The sequence below is a fragment of the Clarias gariepinus genome, chromosome 17 (assembly GCF_024256425.1).
Source record: "Clarias gariepinus isolate MV-2021 ecotype Netherlands chromosome 17, CGAR_prim_01v2, whole genome shotgun sequence".
Lineage (NCBI taxonomy): Eukaryota > Metazoa > Chordata > Actinopteri > Siluriformes > Clariidae > Clarias > Clarias gariepinus.
Window position 1 is genome coordinate 17,095,171 of NC_071116.1, and position 18,908 is coordinate 17,114,078.

At 38.2% G+C, this 18,908-nt stretch overlaps 3 protein-coding genes across 22 annotated transcripts in view; 1 reads left to right on the forward strand and 2 right to left on the reverse strand.

The window, feature by feature from the left end:
• Window positions 1–11,729, reverse strand: part of dlg2 (discs, large homolog 2 (Drosophila)) — a 277,019-nt gene extending 265,290 nt beyond the window's left edge. For 16 of the 17 annotated variants that reach the window (XM_053515556.1, XM_053515568.1, XM_053515567.1 and 13 more), the window contains exons 1-2: window positions 10,295–10,828; window positions 7,164–7,295 (exon numbers count right to left, since the gene is read on the reverse strand). In XM_053515556.1, the coding sequence (XP_053371531.1) occupies window positions 7,164–7,295; window positions 10,295–10,313 (151 nt within the window). In that variant the 5' untranslated portion in view covers window positions 10,314–10,828. Of the gene's footprint in view, window positions 1–7,163; window positions 7,296–10,294; window positions 10,829–11,653 lie in introns of those variants that run through there. The other variant, XM_053515546.1, reaches the window with a different exon arrangement.
• Window positions 11,730–11,888: 159 nt separating this feature from the next.
• On the forward strand, window positions 11,889–14,020 carry tmem126a (transmembrane protein 126A). Of its 2 annotated transcripts, XM_053515570.1 has the most exons (5): window positions 11,889–12,031; window positions 12,239–12,352; window positions 12,444–12,637; window positions 12,713–12,827; window positions 13,694–14,020. In XM_053515570.1, exons 2-5 carry the CDS (start codon window positions 12,255–12,257, stop codon window positions 13,890–13,892), a joined length of 606 nt encoding a protein of 201 aa, XP_053371545.1. In that variant the 5' UTR covers window positions 11,889–12,031; window positions 12,239–12,254; the 3' UTR covers window positions 13,893–14,020. The 2 variants fall into 2 exon arrangements, with proteins under 2 accessions (XP_053371545.1, XP_053371546.1); XM_053515571.1 differs by lacking the exon at window positions 11,889–12,031 and having other exon boundaries at window positions 12,237–12,352; window positions 12,430–12,637.
• A 1,384-nt stretch (window positions 14,021–15,404) lies between these two features.
• crebzf (CREB/ATF bZIP transcription factor) lies at window positions 15,405–18,908 on the reverse strand. 3 transcript variants are annotated; one of them, XR_008355607.1, is made up of 4 exons: window positions 18,769–18,908; window positions 17,124–18,184; window positions 16,625–16,696; window positions 15,405–16,214 (listed from the first exon to the last, which is right to left on the reverse strand). XR_008355607.1 is itself a non-coding variant. In XM_053476291.1 (2 exons), exon 2 carries the CDS (start codon window positions 18,130–18,132, stop codon window positions 17,362–17,364), a length of 771 nt encoding a protein of 256 aa, XP_053332266.1. In that variant the 5' UTR covers window positions 18,133–18,184; window positions 18,769–18,908; the 3' UTR covers window positions 16,285–17,361. The 3 variants fall into 3 exon arrangements, 1 of the variants encoding a protein (XP_053332266.1); XR_008355606.1 differs by lacking the exon at window positions 15,405–16,214 and having other exon boundaries at window positions 16,285–16,696; XM_053476291.1 differs by lacking the exon at window positions 15,405–16,214 and having other exon boundaries at window positions 16,285–18,184.

The window sequence follows — 18,908 nt, forward strand, 5'->3', positions numbered from 1 at the left end:
GAGAACTTTTCAAGGAACCAGACTCAAAAGAAAACCATCAGCTGAGATGTAAGTCTACATAGTTGAGATTTAGGGTCATTGTCTTTTGATCTTAGCCCACAGACCTGAGATCCAAGAGCAGTCTAGTGACGTGATCTCATGGTAACTAAGAACACCTACAGTACAGTACATGACATCTCAAATCAAAGATACAAGCCCACTGACCTGTCATACTATACCACGGTCATGTGGTTTTAGACCACTTCCCTTAGATTTACTAACCTGACATCTAAGAACATGGTCAGTGCTGCTGAAAAAAAAAAAAGGTTTTAGCACCATGATCATGCACACATTTATAAAGCAAATTATAAGCTCTTTGTGAGTTATCGTATCACAGTAATTGCTTACAATAATATTCAAACATTGGCATACAACAGGATAAACACTGCTGGGCTTCTCTAGGATAATTTTTTTTTAATAGAACTGCCGAGGCAACATGGTGGTTAGGTTTTAATAAAGCATGGTCACGAATAAATATATTAAGACTTATGAGTTAAGCTTAATGTAGCCATTTAGCTTAACTCAGCCATTTAAGCTTAATTAAAAACATAATGGCCTCACAGATATATTAAGATCTACTGTATTTTGTGGCCATGAAACATAATTGAGATGATGGAGTATAATATTGCTTTTTAATTCGGTCTTGCAATGAAGTATCCTGGAGTTAATTACACCGCAAAATGGACATAACAGAGCAGCACATGTAACTCATTCATTCATTCATTTATTCATCACATCTTCACTAACCACTTTATCCTGGTCAAAGTTAAGCGTATAGCAAATATATTTTGTATGAAGCCATTAGAAAACAGGCCACCACACACACACACACACACACACCTAATGGCATTGTTGCACAGCCAGTTCACCAACTAGTGGCTTTTGGTAAGTGGGAGGAACCCAGAGAACCGAAAGAAAACCCACACAGACACTAGGAGAACATGTGCAACTCCACAGAGACAGTAACATGAGGTCAGGCTTGAACTTGGGTTCCCTAGAGCTGTGAGGCAGCAACACCACCCCCATCGCCATCGCCCACAACACCTTATTCTCTAATTCTCAAAAGGAAAAGACGTTTACACCCGTTCCTGCCAAATAATTGACTGGAGGCCACGTATTAAGTAAGATGCTCCCACACCATATTAACTCGTGAGCTCAAGTTACATAAGTTGTGGCCATGAAACTTGTAAAGAAAAACTGGAGATTATAACAGCCTTAATGGAAGATATGGTTATTACCTAAAATGTGTTTATTTAAAATAAGCCACTAGGTTGTTCAAATCATGTCACAAAAAAAATAAAAATGATAGAACATATACAGTACCATTCTATTAGAGAGGAGTACTACAGGCTTGCCTGTAATTCTAGAAACCCACATTCTTATTATCTTGTGGTCAACAGGGATCTCCCGTCTCACTATTTCAGTCTCTCTCGTCCTCTCTCTCTCTTGCTTTCGCACTAGTCCTGTCAGGGAAAGTCATCCCAGGGGAGAAATTATTTAATTATGACTTAGCAGCATGAAAAAAAAAGGCCTCCTTGTGGGACGGTGGCTCCGTTGAAACCCGAGCACGGAGGCATAGCCGCACTATTACAGGGAGCAGCATCCAGCCTTGTTCACCTGACAGTGACAAATGGAGCCCATTAAAGATCTCTGTGCAACAAATTGGCAGACTGCAGTCGGGTTCCCGAATGGGTAGAGCGTCAAACTGATCCAGACGAATAGCCATGATAATGGATACTTAGCAAATGAGTCTTAAAAAAAAAAAAAAAGACAGCTGTGATGATGGACAGAACGTCCAGGAGTCCTTTATAAAAAAAAAAAGAGCATGACACTGATTTTTACTTTATAGCAAATTTGACATTTCAAATGCACATATGTACTGTATATATGAACAGAAGACATGCTGCACTAAAATAAAATAAAAGATTTTTCAAAAATTATCTACAGAAAATATGGGTCTTTTTTAACCATAAAAACAAAAGACTCTAGTTCCCTTGATAGATTTGAACTTCAAACAGTTTTTCCATTTTAAATCCACTCCACTGGAGTACAACAGCTTCACTAGTCATTATAGACCTTCAGTCTGCACATGCTGACCAGATTACACACACTCTAATGCCTCGTAAGATGATTATTGCTATTTCAGGAAGCACTACTCACCCGTTATGGTTTAATGGTGCTTTATTGATTATCAATAAGTAAGGGCTTACAGGCAGACAGGTTCTTGAGTGTCCTGAATGGATTTAAAGATACAACCTTTGACGTAGACATGAAGCAGACATGCTTAAGAAGTCGCAATGACTTAAATACCTAAACAGTAGCAGTTCCAGTGTGTAGGACAAGACGAAACCATTTCACCGGCTGTCGGCTGGTTATATATTAATCAGAACAAATCCACACAAAACGGAAGAGCTGAATTTGCCTGTGAAAGGATACAGTACAGTATATATTCACAGTGTTTTATTTGGCAGCATTTCACTGTGTAATTGGTTTTACCCAGTGTACAACGTTGCTTACTGTATAAAGTTTTTTCCCTGCTTGCCTTGCAGTCAGGGTTCCAGCAGGGAAACCTGAGGTGATGTCTGCTCATCCACCTCCCTCCACAATGCATATTTCTGAGTGAGACTTTCCTATTGCAGTACTCCGCATCGCTTACCATACTAGATACTAACTAGAATCGGCACGTCAAGGTTAATTCACCCACACAGAGAAATGAAAAACATATGACAGCCAAATGAGTAACAGGACACTGATGTTATCATTATTCTAAAATATTATTTTTCCCTTTTATCCCCCCACATGTACTGTGTGCTACTCCTGGCACATCTAAATCTGCCACTGTACGTAAAGGATGGAAACATTTTTGGGTCATGTGTTAGCAACAGCTTATCATTTACTGTCTAAGGTCTTTGTTGCACAAATAAATGATGACCAAAAAAAAAAAAAAACATTGGACACTGTGACACACACACACAGACACCTTTTAAAATATTAGCCCATTTCCGGAACAAATTATGCTCGTAATCCAAGGTTCCATATTAAACAATTATGGCGCATTGCTTGTAGGAAATGACGTTATGGCTATTGTGCCACTAATGTTTTGTACAAGCTGCAGTCAGCTCGGATACTAAAACAGCGTCAGCAAAACTCTGATATTAATACAGCAGGATCAGAGGATGATCATTTCAGTTTGAACTCTGAAGTACCTCCTGTTCAGCTCTTTATGGTGTTAATAATCATATTTATAAAGAAATGTGTACCATGAAAAAATATCTGTTAATTAATAAGCTTTTGACTTTAAGACATATTAAAATTACAATTACATGGATTTTTAAATAAAATCACTTCATTCAAGCCTAGGTCTAATCCATTAAGATTATATGTATATTATTTATTTAAAATTTAAATATGACCGTGTAAAGCTTGTTTAGTTAAAGCGTTAACTCAAACATTTACAGGTAAATGAAAGTGTTGCATTATATACTGTACATATACACAGTATATACTATACAAACTACTACTGTATATAAGCAGTAAATGCAGTGAAGGATTTGGAAAATTAGGAATTAGGGATTCAGCCTAAATAAAATAACAATTTTAAACAGTAGAAAAAGTGTTGTTTAAGACGACAATGTTATCAGACGCATGTGTTTTGTTTTTGTTTTTTTGCTGAAAGTGTTTACATAACTTTGAATAGGGGTTTTGGCAGGCTTTGGCAGGCACCTGCTCTCTCCTCAGCACTGCAGACCGTATCGACCGATTCTCACCCATGCTACAACTGACACTTAATATAATTAACGTTTATCAGAAAACCAGAGACACAAAGTGATACACACCAGTGCTTTAACCGTTAATTAAAACCACTCATGGAATGCCTCTCGTCCAATTAGATTACTCGGTCGGAACTATGTAATGTACAAAATCTATCCATGAATGTTCCACTTAACAAACATTATACACATAGTTAGCATCTAAACTTTTTCAAAAATGATTTCTTACATCCCATGTTTTCTGTCGTAGGAGCATGTTACAGTAGCATGAGAATGTCACGGTTTCCCTGTGCTCTGCATCCTTTATAAATATGACTTATAATAAGCTGAAAGTGTTCAAATGAAACATGAGCCAGAGATCAGAATATTCGAAACGAAACTCTTTAGAAGCACTTACACGAGTCTGGTCACTGAGTCTGGTCACTGAAATCACAATAGCCATCTTTCTACTGACGCATTTAAATCTCTGCTTTGAAAAATAAGCACTATACTACAGTTTTGATAACATTTTCATTGTAGTGCCTCTGCTGTCAACATACATGGACGCCCACAAGTATAATAAAAAAATGTGAATTTTCAATTCAAATATTCTAATAATAAATGTTACTTTTTTCCTTTAGCTTTAATTACAGCATGCATTCACCATGCCGTTCTTTCAACAAGCTTACGCAACTTCATTTTTATTTGATGCAGCATCACCAAGTGTTTAAATAATCTCAGATCATGATCATTCATGATGTTTTCTGACTACATTTGTTCCACAGAGTTGAAGGTTCAGCGCTATCCTCACAGGTTTTAACAAAGACTTAGACAGTTCTAAGCCCAATTCCAGTCATTTCAGCTATTTCCTTAGTTGAGTCTTTGTTTAACACAGGATAATTGATGCAGGGTCATCCTTGGTTAATACGCCGAAGCACATTAATCACTGCAGTAAACATCTATTTAAAGGCTCTTAAGTTCTGGCTTTAAATATCCAAACTTTATTTTGTTACTTTAGTTTGTACACTTCGTGATATATGAACGACACTTCCAAATTCCTGCATCAGTCCATATGTTTAAACTTTAATTCCAGGAACATTATAGATTGGTCTAAAGGTTAGTCATACTGGGCAACAGGTTAAATGCATCACTAGGAATAAACAAAGTTATGTAACTATTTAAATTCTAATTTTATTCAGTTACATACACAGTCATACTATAGTATACGATCTGTGTGATATGTGGCTTAAAAACCAGCTCATCTTAAAATATTGCAACTGGAAAAAAGTCCATACAGCATGTTTGAATTTCACAAGGAGAGGTGGCTCAGTTTCTTTGGGAATTTAATCGTCTTTGAATCGGTTATGTGAGGATTTTTGGTATGCACTGCCTCTCGACACGTTTGGAAAAACTATGCCGCATTTGACCTTCATTCCTACATGTTGATAAATATCTCGTAATCTCCTGTGGGAAGAAGATGATTTGCACTTCAGGATAAAGACACTAAAGGAAGTGCACTTTCTTATTGCATCATATCAAAAGCACACATTTTAAAGCGCAGATCAATAAAATAGGGGTTATATTTTAAAGGACGTGTTAGAGGAAATGACACTCTTAGGGTTTTAAGGTAGATGTTGAGTTTCAAGCACAACTCTGGCCTAGAACCGAGTTGCAATCATGCAACTTACTAATGATAAAGCACAGCTTGTACAAACCCAACGAGTAGCAGTTAAATAAAAGTTATCATTTTTTCTTTTATTAAAACAAAGGTGTAAGCAGTTTGTAAAAACCTTTAACATGACTGCAATATATATACAGTACTATGCAAAAGTCTTGAGTCAAAGTGCATAAAGACACAATTGAATGTCTTGCTGAATTTGCTAATTGTAACGTGCTGAATGTCATGGTTGGATCGAATCAATTTCTTGTACAGTACATTTGGTCGTATATGTAACAACCTCAGCAGCAACCTCATTTCCTCTCCTGTCTGTTCCAACCACTCAGCATTCAGTACCACTAGTACACTAATCACGGGACTGATCATCTGTCATCTTCTGCACCTGTTTCTCACTAGTTCATGACTTAAGTTAGATGTTTTTAATGCTTAAATGTTTAAAGCACTGTGTGGCTAAAATTGGTCAGGTCACGTTGGCATCAAAATATGGAGAAAAAATTTGGGATAGTATTGTATGTACAGTACATTGTAAAGCCCAATCTTATCTCCCATCTCTGTCCTTTAAACACAACATACTTCTCCCGTGTGAAGCAATTATAATTAAAATAACAACCTTCAGCAGTACTGCTTAACCAAACATATATCTGAAAATTTCATCCAAAAGAGAAAAGCACAATTATGGAATTTGATCTTTGCTTCTTTTTTTTTATTTATTCAAGAATGTGCAAAGATTTTTGTATAAAGACTAAGTAATAAAATGTGCTTTTCATAAAATAAAAAAAATAATTAAATAAATAAAAAGTACTGGCATTTTAATATTTTTCTACAAAATAGGGTGAAACAAAAACAGCTTGAAAGGAAATACTACAACTGAGATGGTCCGAAGGTCGCAAAGATATGCAAAGATATGCAAAGATATTGAGAGGAGAAAAGAAACCAAAGAGAGGTGTAATCTTTTGACCAAGTATGAATTTATTAATATTAATATACTGTCATGAACAATGTATTTGAATGAAGTTTGTAGATTATTTCTTGTGATAAACATGTTACGAAAATTGGCGAATGTCTTGGTTGGATTGAATACATTTTTTGTACGTTTTGAAAAACTTCGAGGCAAGCACGAATAATCTGAACAAACACAAAAACTATGGAATTTGATGAAATTTTTATGTCTTTTAGAAATTTACATGACTCCAAATGACCTTCAAACAAGAACAAACTAGTCAACAACAACAACAACAAGTATTTAAATAGAGACTAAGAAGTCATTTTTGAGATTTCGAACACGCAATGTTAAAGAACGATTATGAGGTACACATGAAGAATACAAGAGGCCCTGCAATACATCTTCCGCCACATCAGCAAGACTCAAAATAACTTTATTTCAGAGGAAAGGCCCAAATCTGCAGAAAGAATGAACGAGCTGTGCCTGGGGCAAACGTGACATCAGCGATCATTATAAACACGTTAAAGAGCTCGTGCGAAGACGTTATTTGTTAGCGGGAAGCGGCGTGTAGAAACAGCACACCAAAAAAAATCAATGTGAGAAACATGATATTATACAGCAAATGGTTCTTACCCATTACATACGACCCTGGCTCCATGTTTCCTGTTTCAGCGTGTGTGTGTGTGTGTGTGTGTGTGTGTGTGTGTGTGTGTCTGTGTGTGTGTGCTTTCATCAAACAAGTCTGAATACTCACCTATGAGCGCCTGGAAGAGGCTGCTTCTGAAGATACCCATCACACGCAGAATGGCAGCTTTTAGCTGCTGCTCCTCTGGCTTCCTCAGTTTGGAACAGTAATCCTCCAGCAGCCCTAATGCTCGGGCCGTATCTGCCAAAACAGCCGCAAAGCATTAACGTCACTGAGATCTAGCGGAATTGTTATTTCTGTACTTGACAAATGTTATCAGTACTGTTAAATTCATGAATCTGATTAATCAGAAGTACTAATACACCGCTACTACTTCATATAGCAATAACTCATTGGATTGTATTCACTGCTGTTAGTGACAGAGGCACTTAACGAGCTGCCCTTTGACTTCTTAACATCTACAGAGGAAGATAAACAGGTGAGGTGATGGAGTAAGTGTTTATGGCTCCTACAACGTAAGTGATCTTGGGATGTTTCACATCATACATTAAGTCTAACGACAAAACAGATCAAAGGTCGAGGCAGTGTGATCCTGCAGGAAATCCATGACGATTTTTACCTGTGTGTGATCACAAACCAGTTAACCTGTGTGTGTTTTTGTCCTTTTTTATCTGAAGACATAGAGACAAAGCTGCCTGAGCCGATACAAGACGAACGAGACACTTGAACTTGAGCATGAACACATCATAATAATCCATGAATGGGGGTAGTGCTTGATTTTACCTTTAAGATGCATAGTGAAAGAGGCTCACAGATATAAAAGAAAGCAAGACACTTTGCAAAACTCACCTGTTTCCTCCTCGTCTCTCTCTCTCACACACACACACACACACACACACACACACACACACACACAACTACAATGTCATACAATGATATAAGAAGAATAATACACTTCATTACATGCTGAAAATAATCCACTTTGTGTCAGAAAGGCCATCAGCAGCTTCGTTTACATGGACAATATTTCTTCAATCTAACTGAAATTATTTTAATTAAAGATTCCAATTAAATGATAGGATTTGTGCTTATATGCTTAAAGTCAATCTTAATCAGAATGTACCTTTAGTGGCACATGCAAGGTGGTTCTGCCCGCTGCGTTTAATCTTCTCCGTTAAATCCTGCCTTGTGCTTTATGATTAGTTACCAGAGTTCAGACTGATCTGTGATTGGCTAGATGTTTTACCACATATGAAATGGCAAGCCAAGCCAGAGACCCAGTGGATGAAAGCAAAGGCAGGTGGAAGAGAGTTGTTCTCACAAGAGTTTTCTGATTGGGGAACGGAAGCCACATTTTCCTCACAGAAACTCGTCATTAGTGATGGGTCGTTCATAAACGATTCATACTTTTTGAACGAGTCTTTAATGTGACTCAGAAGAACGAATAGTCTCGGAGAGTGAGGAAACAAAAATGAGTAGTTAGCTTTGAGTCTTTCGGTCCCAATCGTTCGTTCTTTTGTCAAGTGACTCCCATAAATGCTACGGGGTGCAACAGATTCAAAAGAACAAACGATTCGGACCAGAAGATATGAGAGGTGAGCTGCTCATTCTGTTTCTCATAATATGTCCTTGGCTGCACTGTAATATTTTCATTACTAGAACTATAGCCAAAATGTGTTGGGTGTCCGTTTATTAAAATGTAACATTTCGTAACATGTAAACATTCATTTATTTTGATGAAAGAGATTCAAAGAACTGAGTCACTGAAGTGATTCAAACTTCCCATCACTACTTGTTACATCACCTAATGCTACTCATATAGTACCAAGTAGTGCTGGGCCATCTGACCCCCAATCAAAACCACAATTAATAAAACATTTTGCTGTAATTTTAATAATTTTATTAAATTTTATTAAATTGTATATAAAAAAGAGAGAAACAATCTGTCGAGTGTTTCCATGGATCATATTTACCCACTGAACATATTTTTAAGTTTTACACCACCTTTTATATTCCAAATTAAAATTCATTCCGACTGGGCCGGACATGTGTTTACATGTTGCCTTTTTTATATGACTTGGCTATTATTCAGGTGTGCATTAGGGGACCTTGTAAACACTCCTATTGATTATTATTTCTACAAGAGCATGCCACCTAGTATTTTATTCCACAGTTCATTATTCAAAAGTTGTGCTTTTTGTTTGTAACTTTCTTAAATGTGTGTCATCTATAATTTATGTTTTTCATTGCACTGCTGTATATTCCACCCATATTCATTCCATATGATATGGAATATTAATTCCGTATGCTGCATCATACAGACGTCCATATGTGTTATTTACTGTAAACAGGCCACTTACGCACTTCTGGTTAGATGCTAAATGCATTTCACTGGCTCTGTACGTGTCCATTGCACAATGACAATAAAGTTGAATCTAATCTATTCTAATGCACATTTATGGAGCACAATAAAGCTGTTATATCAAATGCTGACTAATTAACTTACCCACTTACTACAGATACCAAATAATCAGTAGTAGTTACTGAATAAATAATAAGTTGCGAGTTTTGTTTATATTTCTCATTAGCTTGAAATAAAAGCATCTGCTAAAGAATCTCAAACGTAGCAGTGAAATTAATTTGTGTGACTGTGAAATCTGACTTCACTTTTGGAAATCAGCCTGAGAGAGCTGATAAGTCTGTCTGTGAAGCTGTTTTTATCAGAGGTTTATAAGTCATGTAACCTTTTGGCATTCAGAGAAGCCAAGTTCTGTTGGACTTATGTTCAGTAGTACTTTCAGACAGCACTGGGCCGCTATGAAGGCCGGAATCTGTGCGTAAAAAAGTTATTTAATCTTTTAGCAGAAGTCATTACTACCCTGCAAATCCAATTCCCTTCTCTTGCTCGCTGGATGCCACTTTATGGGTTCTAATGTCTTTTAGTCTAGCAGAAAAGCTTTGTAAAAACTTTACTTCCCCTCGGCCTAGGCTATTAAACAGCCGTGATATATGAGACATGAATCTTATGACACTTGCGGTCCATTCTGGAGTCTATTTATAGTCTTCAGTCTGCACAGTGCATGTGCACCTATAGACTATAATTACATCATGACATCCATTACTGGAAACGTACGGTATTAAATCATGAGGAAAGTTTGATCATCATGACTTAAATACTAGCAATGTTTGTTTTATCCCTGCACAAAACCATAAACGTGATCTTGTTTTTGTTTTCTCACCTCTTTTTCTTAAAGGCATGCTTTCTTCTTTATATCCCGTTGAAACTGCGACAAATACGTTTCCCCTTCATTGGTTTGATGGCTTTGGAAGTCTCGGGCCAGTTGGAAAGCCTTAAAGTACCAAGTTATTGGCCAGTTTCGCAGCTGCAGTTGTGCAGCCACGTTAGATGGCATTTAGCTCAGCTTGCACATTTGAAATCCAATAGTCTGAGACGGTCGTCGTCACAACATCACGTAAAAGACGACTTAAGCTCCATCAGCACAAAGTGACTCCATGCGTGTCCGCTTCGACTGCGATGAATCTGTACACCGACATGCAGGAGTATCCAGCCAGGAGGGATTTCAAGTGAAGCATTTTAGAGAGAGCGGTCCATCTCGTCTCTAGCATTCGATAAAGAACAACATCACGACCTGCATGAAGTCCATCCTGGCTTGTTTACAGGAAAGAAGAAGAAAGAAAAAGTAACTTTAGTGGAAAGGACCTTAGTTCTCCCTCAGTGCTCTCGATAAGTACGTCCACAAGGCGTTTCCTTCTTTCAGCAGTAAGCGACCAGACGAGGGAAGCCTCCTCCTGGGTCACAAGTTGATAAGAGGGGATTTAAAGTGGAAACCAATCACAGCTCGAGGGAGTATTAAAGGCGCAGTGGTGCTGGTCAGTCCTGGGTGGACGGGACGAATGTTAGTGCAGTCCTGTGTGAATCATTTCGGATAGAGAAAATCGTAAAACTCTGACTCTTTTTTTCTTTTCCCTCCCAATCAGTAGTTATGTAAACTCTTTAAAATGGCTTGTTCCATTCAGATCAGCTTTATGCCAAGTTTGAGCAACTTGATGTCCTGAGGCAGGCAAACACCAGAACTGTCAGTACTTATGGCTTACAGTATAATTGATAAACATTTCTAAAAATAATAATAATAATAATAATAATAATAATAACTAGGACTCAGGACATTTTGCAGAAGAGAAGAGAGAAGTGTGAGACTGGACTTTCTTTGCAGCATCTGCAGCAGATCCTCTTAACTGACATTCCCTCATAATGATGCTCAGACAGAGGAAGCTAATGTCAATCACCTAAAGTAACAGAATGCACAACAGACAGAACAGACGGCTGCACACATCATTGCGTGTATGCAAACAAACAAACAACCAACATCCAGATGGATGGATTACTGGAGCATCCTGCTAGTCAGCGCTAGTCAATTTCAGGCAGAAAACAGCAGCATGTCGGTGCGACGCCTGTCGGGAGACACCTGCAACTTTCAAGCTAGCACATTTAAACCCCTACACCGTTCAACTCGCAAATCTGTACAACAACATCTCATCTCCGAAACGCCTTGTCGTGTAAAGAGAATTTACTTTACATTCGTCCTGTCTTGTCTTTCCGCTTCGTCTCTGTCAGGCTGGGGTTGTTAGGGTTGACTCTCTCTCTCTCTCTCTCTCTCTCCGGTCTGAGTGCAGCAATTTCAGCAGCAGCATCACCAATTTCGCCTTAGCAACCGAGGGCGGGTCACTACTAAGCAACAGTGATTGACAGATCTTAGCAGCCAATAGGGCGCCACGTTTTTACTTGCTTGCGTAAAAGTCACCCAATCGGAAAACCTGTTTCAGTCTCGACGTGAAAGTTCACAAGAACATGTGCTTAGTTATGGCGGCGCCCTGTGCTGTGTGAGGAAGCGGAATGGGGAAAAGGAATGTTATTAACACGACTGGCTGTTTATAACTGAATAAATAACTGTAAGGTAGGTGGTAATGAAATGAAGCGCCCATACAAAACGCGTTATTAAAAATATATAGCATACATATATAATACGCTCAGTCAGGGAAATGTATACGTTCTGCATTTGTTTATCATGTTTTTTTTTTTTCATGAATGGATTCTTCGTTAGCCTGTAATAGTTGCATTTATTATATAGCACGCATCATGGCCTTTTGATTATGTCCTGTAGAAACTGGTGGGGAAAGATGTCGCTGAAAGACGGCGGTCAAGGGCAGCCAATGTCCAGAGCCAAGATCATAGAAATGCTCTCCAAGAGGTTTGAAAAGCTCCCAGACATCGACAGGTAGAAAGCTTAAACCATCCCTCAGGCTGCTAGTGAATTTGTAATATCACTGTTTATTTATTTTATTTCTGAGCCAGATGTGTCCCAACAGGAAGATCTTCGCATACGGCCCGGTTTATTTGGGTGCTAATGCAGGACTGGCGGGTCTGATCGCAAACAGTTTGTATCGGCGCGCGCTCAATGTCACTCAAGGACGGTTTACTTCCGGTCTTCCGATGGCCGTACTTCCTTTCCTTACAACTGTGGCATTATATAATGCAGCTGTCAGCAACCCTTTATTGGCAGGTAAGAGCGTAATGTTAAAATTAGATGTAAAAATAATAAATGCATGTTCGCTGATTGATTTTTTTTTTTTTTCAGGTGACCTTAACTGTCCAACCTGTGTGCTGCTAAGGAGTGCTTTAATAGGTGTAGTTGGTGGTGGAATATACCCCGTTTTGTTAGCCTTGCCAGTCAACGCTGGGCTTGCAGCGAGGTGTGTATTTAATTGCAGACACTTCTTACATATTTATCATTTGAAGATCTCACACGAGTCCAAATAAAAGGGCATTGGTGGCTCAGTGGTAGATGCCATGCAGAAGGTCCCAAGTTCAGTTCCCACCAAATGCCCAAACCCGAACCACTGGATGCAGTGCCAGTTCCAAGGCCAAATAAAATGGGAGGGTTGCATCAGTAAGGGCATCTGGCAACCCCTGAAAGACTAACAACTCATCGTCCACCTGTGGTCCTCTGGCAGTCCAACAACACAAACATTAACACCACACTTTTGACCATGGTCATCACACAGCACTGTATGCTGTACATCACATGTGAGCCTTTGGTTTCCTCCTACCTCCCAAAAGCACACTAGGTTTATTAACTCTCAGATGTTAACGTATTAACATGGATGCTTTTTTAGATATCAAAGTAGTGCTTCTTGAATTCCACTTTTAAAGACTAATGGTATCTGGAAACAAGATGGTTTGTGTTTTTATTTCTGAGAGTGATTATATTAGTTAATGATTAATTCATTTTGATTCTGTTTTACAAAAGCTGGGTGACATGGTGATTCAAGGAGTAGCATTCCTGCCACTCCCTGGTTTGATCATGAGCTCTTCTAAACATGTGACTGCATAGATTTCTCCCCACTGTTAAAAAACAACACTGTAGATTTACTTGAACTAAACTGTACCTTAGGCGTACTATTTATCATTTTCATTATGAGTGAAAATGTGTATGTTCCCCAGTGCTTCCAGGATATGCTTCAGATTAACCTGAACACTTAAGAGCAAGGAATACTGAATGTGTGTTAATAAATGGGCTTAACCCATGTAAATAAATATATCCTTATTTGACTTGCAGGTATAACAGCACTCCAATGCCAGAGAAGGGGAACGTACTCCGCTTCTGGACGACACTGAGCAAGCCCATTGTAAGGAGAATGTATGCTGTACTTTTACTACAGACACTGTTTGGTACATATTTAGGCTCTAAGCACTCTGAGATCTATCTGAAGATGCTTAAACTGTCAGATTCAGAGCTTGAAGAGCTGCATGACTAAGCTACTGTTTTACTTATTAAAAAAAGACTTAAAATTTCCAGGCTTGGAAACCAAATGTCAAACTACATTGTTCGTCTCATTTTATGCTTTTGAGACAAGCTATTAAAGGCTTATGCAATCCGGTTGAAGGTACAGTCCCATTATTTGACCTCTATATACAGAAATAATGCAGGGTGTTATCTATAAATTAACAGCAAGTCCACAAATAGCTGTTAATTGAAGACTGGTTGTTGTTGGTCTTTCGGCTGCTCCCGGCAAGGGGTCGCCACAGAGGAATTTTCCGGTCCGCACAACGACTTGGCACAGGTTTTACCTGCCCTTCCTGAATCTGTAATCTCTACACTGGCATGCTGTTTGTTTAAAGTGCATCATATTTGTGAATGAATCTTTGTATTAAAAATCTAAATTCAACAAAATAGTCACAACTTGCCATGAAGTCTAGCCAAATAAAATTATTGTTCATTCCAACATTCTAAACCTACTTATAACCTGTATTTACTTTATTCATTTGTGTGCCTAAGTTCATTTTTTGGGGGGGGATTGGAGTGAGGGTTGGGTCAACTAGAGATAACTAGATGTAAAATTTACTGCACACCTGGCTGTACTATTAGTGCCATAATTCTCTAAACCTTACCAATACTGTACACTAAAGATGTGCAAATAACAATTACCAAAGATTACAGAAGCTTCACATCAAAATGGCAGATATCTGGTTCTACCATCTTATGCCCTTTGTAGCAGAGGTTTATTTCGGTTTATTAGAATATTCGCTAAAAGCCTAAAAAAAAAATAATAACCAGGAGTCTGATAGTCACTGAGAAACCCTCTGATACCAAGAAAGTTATTTTTAAGTACAACATTACATGTAATGTGATCATTTTCCCCTCAAGAATTATAACTCTTGTGCAAACTGGTGTTTTGACTTTTCAAGCACTTACTATGCGACAGACACACATCAGGTTCAGACACTCTATGGTGCATAAATTTAAAATACAGGCTATAAAAAAATTTTTTTTTTAATCCATTACATTAATTTTACAGGCCAAGGTAATAGAGCTGGCAATTGTAGGTAGACCATCAATAGTCTACTTATGTATTTGGGCATTGCAATGTCCAATTCAAAAGCACTGATGTTTGTCTGATTTGTCTCAATCAGCTATATTCCTTACAGGTTTTAATGTATTAAAAACTGCAAAACGTATCTAATGTGCATTTGACTGTTGTGTAAATATTGTGTCACTTCTCGCAAAAGCGGCCTGCCGAGCTTCTGCACCACTTTTCAGTCCAGTAGGTGGCGGTAATGCACCAGTCACTCATAGAATCAAAGTATTGTAGAAGCAAAAATCTTTCTCAAAAAAAAAAAAAAGATGGAAACAGTTTGCATTTACTGCAGAAACCATGGTATATTTTATAAGAACTTGGTCAATTTTAAAGAACTTAACATTTGAAAGTTTACCTAAATAGTTCAAAATGAGTGAATAGATTCCATTAGTTAATCATGGAATCATAGTTCCAAAATTATACAATTAATTTGCTAATTAAACTGGCAAGTCTTTTTAAATAAGCTTTTTAAACTTTTTGCAATTTCTCTATTATTCTTTCTTCTGTGAGTTTTACCTAAGGTGCAAGGCCATTTTGAACTGTTGAGAATAAAGAGGGAACCACTGCCGCTAAAAGAAAAAAGATTCTTAGTTTAATAGCACATCCACATATAAAGTCCTACCATGTTTCATCTAATATCTTCGCTTAAGCAGATGCCTTATGCTTGGTTTTTTTTTTGACAAGACAAACTGACTCATTTATGGTGAAAAAAAAAACAAAAAACGTTAAAACAGCACTGCAGAATGATACATACATTCTGGACATGCAGGCACAGAAGAAGAAACAGAAGTAAAAACATGCTAAATCCAATTCACAACGTTAAACCAATAATTTATATAATTATGACCCAAGCACTATGACATCAGCCCTATGTCATCATGGTGTGTAAAGGGCCCTCTTGTGCTTTTAAATTTCCCTTTCTATTTCTATGTTTGACCAAGAATTTTTTTTTTACTCTACTTGCTGATTCCTGCCTTTTTGTTTAATTAAATGCAGCATTAAATTAAGTAAGTAATGCTTAATCTTTTGCAAACAGACTAAGCCTTGACTATTACAAGCTTTTTGTAAGCAAGGTTCCCCCTCCATAACTCCCACAGGACAAAGGGCACATAGCATGTTGTCATGAAAAAGCTGTGCTTTGCAGTCCCTTAAATTTCATGATTACCACTCTTTATCCACTTAGAAAAGAAGAAGGATAACACTTGGAGAATGAAGAAACTGCTGTTTGAAAGAGAGAAAAGGAGAATGGTTAATTATAGTTCAAAATAAAGCAGTGTACATTACACAAGTGTTGACAAAAATAAGATTTATTTGCAGATACTGATTCAAAATCCTAAACAGTCTTTGGATTTCCAATACATACTTGTATACAATACACATCTTAACAAAAACAATCTTAGTTTCACAAAACAAATGCTTTTTTTTCTGACTGCGACGACGAAGCAGAAAGCTTCCTGAACACATACAGTGTTTGCAGCAATGGTTTGCTGGTAGGCATAAAAGGCCAAGAGCTTTAACTCTTCATACACATTTAATAGCATTTTTACTGACGAGTGCATTTTTATATCAAACAAAATGCAACATGATGGAGTACCAGTAAAAGCTTTAACTTACACTGCTTCTTGTACTACCTTTTTTAATTTACCAGGCCATGTTGCAAGCAGCTGGTCCCGTTTCTTCAGTTTTCCCCCACAGCAAATCCACTTTAGCATAAAAGAAAATAAGGGGCTCCATGAAAAAAGTTCTTCAAGAAAGCAGTGACATTTCACAAAGGGTTTTCATTTGAACTTAATAAGAATTGCTGAGGCTGTGCAAGTAGCTTTTCAGGCATCTCAATTACACTATTTATACCTTACACCAACAAACACCCTTTGTGAAGCATCACCTATTTACATAATTTAAATTCAATTTACAAATCAGTACTAATCAGCCCTCTATAATGTTGACAAGAGCTAACTACTGACTGCAGTATAAGCATTTTCCAAAGTGTTAAATTAAACAACTTTTAGTTGGCTTCAATTACAGGAAAGCTTATTAAAAAGTTCATATTGTGCCGTGAACTGTCAGAACACTGCAGCACATCTCAGGAGAAACTCATTTCTGTGCAGTCTTCAACATCTTGATCCTTACCATTGGTTCTGGTAGTCATGGATGCTCTGAGATCCAGTCACCCCACATGGAAGACCAAGCACCTAGGAGAAAACTGTCAACAAGTTTAGCAGTAACTTGTATTGAAATCAGTTTCTATATACATGCCATGTCTCTATTTGTACAGTTAAACTGTCAATTGACAACTGTGGTGTCCAACACGCTGCTCATTACATTAGTTCAGTCTCAGGAAAACGCTGAAAAGGCAAAATACTTGACCCTACATTTTGAGCGATGCGCTTGCACTCTCGGCACATTTAGTGCAGAACTCCACAGAGACGTGGTCTTTGTCCACGTGCAGACACACACCACCTGCTGCTTCCTTATCCTCCACCTTCACCCTCTTCCTCGGCATGGCATAATCATGGTCGTTCTCACTGGGCTCCTGGAAAAGCGAGGTAGAGAATTTCATGCCGTTCACACCGCTCAATCTAGACAACAGCTGTGCCAACATGCTCTCATTGGCCAACACAGCTCGCAAGTACCTAGTTTCATTTTCAAGTTCTTCAACACGTTTGTTTAGACTGCCATTTTCCTGTTTGAGAAGGCGGTTTTCAGACGTCAGAGATCCAACGCGCTGCTCTAAGCCATTCAAATACTCCTTCTTCTTCAACCGGTTTAATCTCGCCGCCAGGGCATTCTTATTGATGATGTGCCCAGAAAGGCCTTGTAGTTTCTGCCTCCGGGCTGAACCTCTGCTGTGGGATATGCTCAGATCAGATTCCTGATTTGTCTTATCTTCTGAACTTAAACCTAGACCTTGCATGCTGATGTCCTGGAAAGGAGAAAGTACTTCATCATCTAAAGCCCAGTTGAAATCGGAGGTAAAGAGCTCGTCTAGCCCCCAGTCGTTTGAATCACTTTCTGGTGATGAGTGCTTGATTGAACTTTCAGAATCGATTTTTAGGGTACGGTCACATTCCTCAGAAGGACCAGAGCACATGGCGCCTGTGCCTTTATTTGCAGCTCTTCCTCTTTTCCTGGTTACCATTGGGGACTCCTGATTGGTCCAGAGAATTCCAGTCTTCTGCAGAATTATAAGTCTAAAAAAAAAAAAAAACATCCATGTATTAAAATGACTTAATAAAATAACATGGCTATGGTTTATCGAAGGAAATGGTAGCTTATGGTATAGCTTAAGTACAGCTTTAAGCAATTTTACTAACAATGCCTCATTAAATGTTTAACTATCTTACGGTGTCTTTCAGATGTCACCGTAAGATGTGTCCAGTACTGCTTTAAAGACAAACGACAAAAAAAAACGACAAAAACGAGCGTACTTTAATGCTAGTTAACTATTAACAATCATACGCAAAACCTACGCAACGTTAAGCTACCGCTCAATCCTGAAGAAATAATGTAAATAGCTTGTGGCTAGCTAGGCCTTTCTTAAACCGCTAACAACTTCAAGTCGGTTTTATCTTAACCTTTACTATTCGATTACATCAAAATTAATAAGGAACTTATATAGACATTTGGCAAATGAATTAGGCAAAATCTTGGCTAGTTGTATAGGCTAGCATTGTTCCTGCAGGCCGCGCGCACCGCCGCCGCCATTACCGGAATGATGCAGCATTTTAAAACCGAGAATAAACTACATGAAACGCTTTCACTTAAGTTTACTTACCCGCAACAACAATATATCACACCTTGCTCAATACGTAGAATGAAAATCGAATTCTCAATACACGATGCCCCTCGTGTGAGATAGGAGAAGGACACTCTATACTCCACAACCGCAGCTCTGGCGACTCAGGAACAACGCAA